General features: G+C 48.4%; 1 protein-coding gene across 1 annotated transcript in view; it reads left to right on the top strand.

The window, feature by feature from the left end:
- Positions 1-8,519, top strand: part of PRMT3 (protein arginine methyltransferase 3) — an 81,586-nt gene that overhangs the window by 34,347 nt on the left and 38,720 nt on the right. The window contains exons 12-15 of the mRNA XM_018554758.1: positions 3,471-3,549; positions 4,356-4,363; positions 4,825-4,839; positions 5,675-5,842. Of these exons, the coding sequence (XP_018410260.1) occupies positions 3,471-3,549; positions 4,356-4,363; positions 4,825-4,839; positions 5,675-5,842 (270 nt within the window). The remainder of the gene's footprint in view (positions 1-3,470; positions 3,550-4,355; positions 4,364-4,824; positions 4,840-5,674; positions 5,843-8,519) is intronic.

Genomic DNA, 8,519 nt, shown 5'->3' with positions numbered 1-8,519 from the left:
CAACACGCTAATGACATTTTCAAATAAAAACTTTCCGTTTTCATTACATATCCTAATTATAATGTGGGTCTCTGTGCTTCTCTATGCAATGGCGTCTCAAAAACATCACAGCACCCTGCTTCAGTGCTCCTATGAAGGGCCCTCAGCCGTAAGCAGTGGGAGGGCTTTTGGGAGGAGTTATGCAAATATTAAAATGCCTTGATGGTTGGGTGTCAGTCTGGAGGAGTGGGTGTTCCTAGGCAGGCTGTATTTGTATGCTGACCCCCCTAGGTAACACCCACATACGATGCTGAACCTCAGTCCTTATGCAGTCTGTGGGTGGGCTCTTGGGAGGACTTACAATAATGTCAAAATGAGGGGAGACTGGGGAAACGCTTCCTCCTGCCTGCTGCAGACTAAGAACTGGGGGAGGGGAGACTGGGGAAACGCTTCCTCCTGCCTGCAGCAGACTGATCACTGGGGGAGGGTAGGCTGAGGAAATGCTTCCTCCTGCCTGCAGCAGACTAAGAACTGGGGGAGGGGAGACTGGGGAAACGCTTCCTCCTGCCTGCAGCAGACTGATCACTGGGGGAGGGGAGACCGAGGAAATGCTTCCTCCTGCCTACAGCAGACTGATCACTGGGGGAGGGGAGACTGAGGAAACGCTTCCTCCTGCCTGCAGCAGACTGATCACTGGGTGAGGTGAGACTGAGAAAATACTTCCTCCTGCCTGCAGTGGACTAATGACATCATCCCATCCCAGGCAAAGTCACTGACTGTAACTTAATGAGGACTCTTTAATACCAGATGGAGCTTTTTCTTGACCTTATTGCTGTGTAGGTGTCACCGGGACAGGAAGTTGGGAGAAATCTCCAGGAGAGACATGGACAACATAACACTAAAACCTCAGTTGGGGGCGAACCAATCAGTTTTAAGAAATTAGTTGTTTTTAGGGAGCCGGTTCCGGTTGTTCTCCTGAATCTCGGGGAGAAGTTCTGGAAGGTGACGGACGGCGGAGACAAGTCTGGCGAGGAGACATAACTGAGTGCGGCTGTCAGGTGGAGGAACCTTCCCGGAGGACCATTAAACACTGTGATGAAGATCAGAAGATCAGTTCCCTGCGCTCGCCGCTCCTGCGTCAGACGGATCATTGTGGCCCCGGAACAAAATCATCCGACATTCCGCAGACGGAGGAGGACCGGCATTACAGGAGGACAGATGGGTCGTCGGGTTTCAGACGTCGTAATCTCCGACACCTTTTGGTTCGGGTTTAGAAAAGACATTTTTGGGAAATTGCAGCCGATGAATTATTTTCGATCTTCTCTAATTTGTAAAATAATTAATTATTAAATTCTATAACTTTTAGGCCTCATTCACATTGTAATCATCCCGCATGTACAGCTCCGGGCTGCGTATAGGGCCGCATCGGGCAGCTCTCGGCAAGGACACGCGCTGCGCGTGATTAGTACGCAGCCCCCGTCCTTCTCTATGGGAGTACGCGGCCGTACGCCGCCCTACGCTCACCTCAAGTGCAGGTCCGTGCGGGTGCGGGTTTCCTCGCTCGGAGGCAGACGGGATCCTTCCTGTACGAGTGCGGACACCCGCACGGACGTGCACGGCGGGTGAGCGTAGGGGGGTGTACGGCTGCGTACTCCCATAGAGAAGGACAGGGGCTGCGTACTAATCACACGCAGCACCTGTCCTTCCCGGACGCTGCCCTATACGGCCCTGCACGCGGCACGGAGCTGTACGTGCCGGCCGATTCCAGTGAGAATAAGGCCTAAAAGTACAAAATTGAAAAAATAAACACTCTGCGTGCGCTGCCTTCCCCCGCCCGGGTCCAAGTGGGAATAATGAGTCCGATAACTCTCTGAAAGGTGCTACTTGTACAAAACCAGAGAGAACGTCCATGTGTCTCTCCAAGGTGTCCAGGTCACAATTTGTGTATCACAAAGATGTTAGAATCGCAGTAATACCTGTGGATGGGGGGAGGGTAACATTCTTGATATAAGCAGTCTCAATGCCCGACATGCTAAAGGGCCACACATTGTATTCGGTTAATGTAATGCTAATAAGAAACAGCTGTCTGAGACTGAAGACATGCAGCAAGAGATGGTCAAGGGCTATGGGCATTCTACAGGAGATGGTCAAGGACTATGGGCATGCTACAGGAGACGGTTAAAGACTACGGGCATTCTACAGGAGATAGTCAAGGACTACGGGCATTCTACAGGAGATAGTCAAGGACTACGGGCATTCTACAGGAGATGGTCAAGGACTACGGGCATTCTACAGGAGATGGTCAAGGACTACGGGCATTCTACAGGAGATGGTCAAGGACTACGGGCATTCTACAGGAGATGGTCAAGGACTACGGGCATTCTACAGGAGATGGTCAAGGACTACGGGCATTCTACAGGAGATGGTCAAGGACTACGGGCATTCTACAGGAGATGGTCAAGGACTACGGGCATTCTACAGGAGATGGTCAAGGACTACGGGCATTCTACAGGAGATGGTCAAGGACTACGGGCATTCTACAGGAGAGGCCGGAGTTGGGGACATCCACATTGGTAAAGAAGGAGGAGTTGGGGACATCCACATTGGTAAAGAAGGAGGAGTTGGGGATATCCACATTGGTAAAGAAGGAGGAGTTGGGGACATCCACATTGGTAAAGAAGGAGGAGTTATTGACATCCACATTGCTATAGAAGGTGGAGCTGGGGGCACCCACACTGGAAAAGTAGGTGGAGTTGGGGACATCTACATTGATAAAGTAGGCGGAGTTGGGGACATCTTCATTGATAAAGTAGGCGGAGTTGGGGACATCCACATCTCCTTTTGCCTCTTTACATCTACTTCCTGACTCTCTAACAATGGCATTTCTCTGGGTGTGTTTTCTGATGGTGACAATGCTTCGGGCTGAGATGATGTCATCAGTCTGCTGCAGGCAGGAGGAAGCATTTCCTTAGTCTCCCCTCCCCCAGTGATCAGACTGCAACCTTGTCACTTTGTAGCAAGTCACAAGGTGAGAGGTTGCAGCAGGGGGCCGATCTGTGTTAGGCATCTGTGAACTCGGCTCCATAGGATTTGCATGGCCGTGTCACATCTGAGCCGGCATCTCAGTGCAGGAACTAGACGGTGATCCTGGACAGTGCCTGAATAAAGATGATGCCGTCCTTCTGGAGAGATCGAGGTGAGTCCTGTGATCTCTGGGAGTGGTAACAAATACCTGGAAATGCTACAATGACACAGGTTTGTACTAAACATAACAAATATATCTCATGACAGTTCCTCTATAAGAAGGGTGACGTATTAAAATGGTGCTGCCCCTTTAAGTCCCTGCGCCCAGCTCTCCCAGTACAGATAACGGGTGCCGAGCTGGCGCCGGGACGGCGGGACTCATCGCTCGTTATGGCGTCTAATTTCTGTTGTATCTTGGTCAGGTGACGGCACCGCGCGCTCTAACCAGGTTGTCTTTTCTCCTGCAGGGCTACTTCCTCCTGTTTGAGTCCATGCTGGATTCCGTTATCTATGCCAAAGACAAGTACCTGGCGCCCGGCGGAGCAGGTTCGTATGGAAACTTCCACCGTAGAGCAGAACGTTGCGGGGACTGTGCGAACCCTCGTGTGCCGCTGGCGTTCCGCATGGCTGTGGGGAGGGGGGTCGCGCTGTACAGAAGAACGATGGCGCCATTAGGACTCGACCGCCGGGCTGGCGTTCTTCTAGAGCATTAGTAGTCCGGAGGAAGTAAACGGCTTGTGTAGGAGCGAGCCCTCCGGCTCCCGACATCGAAGACTTCCACTGCCGCACAGCCCCCCCCACAGTCACTTTTCAGGTTATATATTTTATATACAATGTAACGAATGTTCCCGGAGTTCTTATCCTGTAACATTGTCACTGAAGAGAATCCCTCGGCAATCGCCGGCGGCGACGGAGGCAGCGTTCTGTACGGCGCGCAGAGCCCGGCCGCCTTTCCCATCAGATCTTGCCGGCTGTGTTTCATTTAATGCTGACACGTCTCAATGCGGTCCTCTCCCGGCTCCGGCGTGCGCTGTACCGTGTCGCACTGCATTCCTTTAATGACTTTCATCGCACGCGTTCATCACTGCGGCGCCATTGTGCCGTAATGGGCTTCCAGGCTGCCGCCGAACAAAAGGCGACAACGGCCGCCCGCGATTATGCGAGGAATTCAATTAAACTCTCCCGACGCCACGAGCTCGTAATTGTCCCGCGTGTGGGGAACACGATCCCGTCTCCGGGGGCCACGCGTGCCGCCGCGGCTGCTGCTCTGGGATTTTGGAGACGCGTCGCGAGATTTATGACCCAGTGAGCGGTTTTGGGAGGGTTTTTGTCAGAAGGACAAGTTTTTCGAGTGTTTCCTGTTTTCATTGTAACACATTTCTCCCAAATTTGTATCCAGCGATTAGATTTTGGACGCAGAATGTTGCGGTTTGTGTCCAGATTTAGAGAAAGCATTTCCTTGGTCTCCCCTCCCCCCAGTGATCAGTCTGCTGCAGGCAGGAGGAAGCATTTCCTCAGTCTCCCCTCCCCCAGTGATCAGTCTGCAACATTGTAACAAGTCACAAGGCGACAGGCTGTAACGGGGGCTGATCTGTGTCAAGCATTTGTTAACACAGCTGTAAGGGACACCGGGATTTACATGATTGTGTCATCTATGATCCATCTCAGTCCAGGAAGTAGATGGTGACCCTGGATGATGCCTGAGCAAAGATGGCGCCATCCTTCGGGAGAGAAAAGCAGATGAAGACATTGTGTCGGGTCATGTGACCTGGCAGGGTTACATTGCAGGTATAATATGTCTGGTGACAGGTCCACTTTAAGCAGATCTGCGGATTAGTGGGTCCCCGCCCCCGATGTTTATATCTCGGTGATGGAGAATTCCGGGCTCTGTCTTTTGATGCGGTCGCTCTGCTCGGGATTTGTATTCCGCGCGGCGTTTCCGCCGTCGTGTCCTTTTGGCCTCCGCGCGCCGTGAGATTTGTAACGCATTCCGCGGGATTGAAGGGTCCTCGCCGTGGCCCCTCCTCCTCCTCGGCCGCCATTGTTACCAGTGACAAATGATGGCGGGGCGCTGAATCGAGAAGGACGCAGATGTCAGAGCCGTGAATTCCTCCGGATGGAGCGCTGGCTCCGCTTCCGTCCAATCAGCATTTTGTTAATTTTACCTGCGAGGGAAAATAATTATTCATCTTCCCTTCCCCCGCTGCTCGGGGAGGACGGCGTCAGGCAGCCGGCGCTGCAAATCGGCGAGCACAGCGATCAAAATGTCATCAAAATGTTTAATCTGCTTATATTTCGCCTTCCCTTCCGGTGATTTCGGCTGTGATTCCCGGTAACTCTCTCCGTAGAGGCGGAGTTTCCCTTTAAAGGGAAGATTTCGCCGGCGGGGGTGGAGGGCGGCTCGTGCGTTGTGTCGGTCACACGCGGCGGCGATATTTGTATTTTCTGCTCCATAAAGATCCTTTTATTGCCGCAATGGAATCCGCTGATTGTTTCTGAGATGAATCCTCGTAAAACGTTTAGGAAGGAGACGTGGAAAAACCAAAATGTGACATTTTCTGGCTACTAAATATTCCGCCGCGGTCACCTGTTACTGGGATTATAACAAAGTGGAAGCAACTGGGAACAACAGCAACTCAGCCAGGAAGTGGTCGGCCACGTCACATGACAGAGCGTCCTGGTGGCTCTATGCGATCCCGAGCGGCATGCGGGGAAGTTGGCCTTCTGGGATGACGTCTACGGGTTCAACATGTCGTGTATGAAAAAAGCGGTGTTACCGGAGGCCGTGGTGGAGGTGGTGAAGCCGGACGCCGTGGTTTCCCGACCATTTATCATAAAGGTAACAAAGGAGAATTTTGCTTTATTCGATGAGCGCCCCGGTCCGTCTTCAGTCTCTGCTGTTAGAGTCCACAAGGCTACAGAATAGGAAAGTCCATCATACCATATAATGCTTCCTGTATCTGAGTCAGCTGATTCATAATATATTTGGTGTCATGTTGGGTGCCAAAAGCCAAAACATAGGGCTGAGTAGGGAATGGTTAGAACGGCTGTCTGTTATTTATTACTTCCTGCATCCCTGCCATGGAGACTCGCACTCTCGGGTTGTATCACTTAATATTGTACAAAACATGACGGATTCGGCAGTTCCTACTTTATCCACAACAATAAAAAGAAGCGCCTTAGCTGTAATCTGTAGCGGTCAGCAAAGCTAAGAATGATTCAAAGTGAACCGTACTCCCATTTAAACTTTTAAAAGCAAAGGCCCGCTGTCCCCCCTGCACACCCCCCTATGGACCTGTAATAACTTTATTACGTAAGATAACAAAGCTACGCATAGATCATTTTTGAGGAGGATTTTAGACAGACGAGGCTTTTTTGGGTGATATTGTCTTGAAAAAAAAAAAACATTCCCTAATTTGATCAGTGTTTAAACAATAATTTGTATTTCTGGATATAAAATAAGATACATTTTATAAAAAATTTGTCGAGTTTAAAATGACTCTAAAACTGTTGTTCTTGTACAAAACATTGCAATGTTATTTACAAATGAAATAAAGGTTGAAAAATAAAATAATTAACGAACCAGATAAATAAAATAGGAAAAAAAAGGTTTAAATATCAATGGTTAATAAAATAAAATATATATTTTTAGGAATAGTTATGGGGAGAAGTGTTAGAAGAAATTCATTAGGGATGTTTAATGTATACCAAGCGTTAATAATGGGTTAAATAGAAACACATTTTTTATTTAAAAAATGTTTTTTTTCATTTGTCAAGTTAGGTTATTAGGCTCATTTAACTGACATCTGTAAATTTAAATTCATTCCTTTGATCTACTGAACAAATGCAAAATTCTCACATCTGATCAATGTTTATAAACAATGTTACTTTGTATCTCTCTATCTTTACTTCCGATTCAAGCTTTTTTTGGGCATATGTAGCACACACAAGGTCCACAAATTCTTTGGCGGTGTTGGTTGGCAAAGCTAACCTGCAAGGCAGAATTATTTAAAGCAAACCTGTGCTTTTCACAGTAAATGCCTGTTTATGATCAGACCAACAGAGGATGCTCAAATACCAGAAAGTAGTACCCACGCTTCTACTTCCAAAAGAATGTTGTTAATAAAACACCAAACACACAAACTCCTACCTCCGATGTGTTTCACTGCCAAAGAAGAAGCTGAATTGTAGAGAGGATGCTTGTTAAACCTTTATAAGCCCATAAGCCTCACCTGTGCCCCTCTCTGATTCAGTTTCACCTTATTACTGGCCCTGGTTACCGGAAGGTTATCTGAAGGCTTACTGTCTTGGCCCCACAGTTTATACAGGTGTGGTGAATAAATTAGACTGTACGTTCCTTCAGGGCAAGGAATGTGGTGTATACATGGAGGTGAACGGTAAAGGGTTACAGTATATGTAGGTGCCATATTAACATGCTAAATGTGAAAAAACAAAGCACCATTTTAAACCCTGAAACAGTTGAATGCACCATTTGCCCTCTCGGGTCGGGTCACAGTATCACAAACCGTTAAATGATCAGAATTTTTAAAGCAAAAAAATTACTTATTGACTTTATTTTTCAGGCGCTCATGCCGAACGTGTTCATCCTCCGTTCAATAATGGCGGAGCAATTAACATTAAAAAGTGATTTTCTTTCATCGAAGTCTGTCATTTATGAGGCACGAAGCTTTGACACACTGTAATTATTTTTTTAGGTTCATTTATTACTATGAATAAGTATTTCCTGGCCGAGTAATACGATACTGTAATTAAGTGAAGGGACAATATTGTGGACAAGGTTCCACATCTCTACCTATAATCCCAACCAGGTATTATATCCATACGGGACCTTAAAGGTGTTGTAATGTCCCAGCATATCCTCTTCTGTTATAACATCAGGATTGTAATAGGAATACATAGTAGAGTTGTCTTGCATAATGTAATTAAAGGAGAACTATGGGGGTCAGGGCTTTTCCCCATAGTTCACCTTAGGGTAACGGGAGGACACAAACTAGCGTCCTCCCGTCACCCAAAGCTCATTATATCAGCTTGCGGTATACTGAGACGCCACAGCTGAAACGGATCCCGACAATTGTGTCGAGATCCGCCCAGCTGCGTGAGTGACAGCTGGCTCTGCCTATCTAGAGGCAGAGCCAGCTTCTGTCCCACTAGGGAGATTTTCTTTCACTTCCTTTCCAATTTTTTTTTTGTTTAAGTCCGCGGTGCGTGCATCAAAATCGACTTCTCCTGTGAAAAAAAAATGATCAATTGTGAAATCACAACAGACATAAAAAAAGTGCACGAGGGTGCTGTGATCCTCCTCTGAAGAGGAAGGGTCTCGAAATTCCTTAACCCCGGGGTGCAAGGCTCCTGACAGGGGCAAGTAGACTCAGGTCAACCTACCCGAAGGCCGGCGGACCCCGATCCTCAGGGTCCTACCTAAGTAGGATCCACAAGTACTAGGTAAGGTGCTGTCCCGAAGAAAGACCCCCCCCCCCCCCCCCTGTGGGGGAGGG

The sequence above is a fragment of the Nanorana parkeri genome, unplaced genomic scaffold (assembly GCF_000935625.1).
Source record: "Nanorana parkeri isolate BGI_ZX_2015 unplaced genomic scaffold, ASM93562v1 scaffold10, whole genome shotgun sequence".
Lineage (NCBI taxonomy): Eukaryota > Metazoa > Chordata > Amphibia > Anura > Dicroglossidae > Nanorana > Nanorana parkeri.
This window is presented reverse-complemented; position numbering and strand designations above follow the sequence as displayed.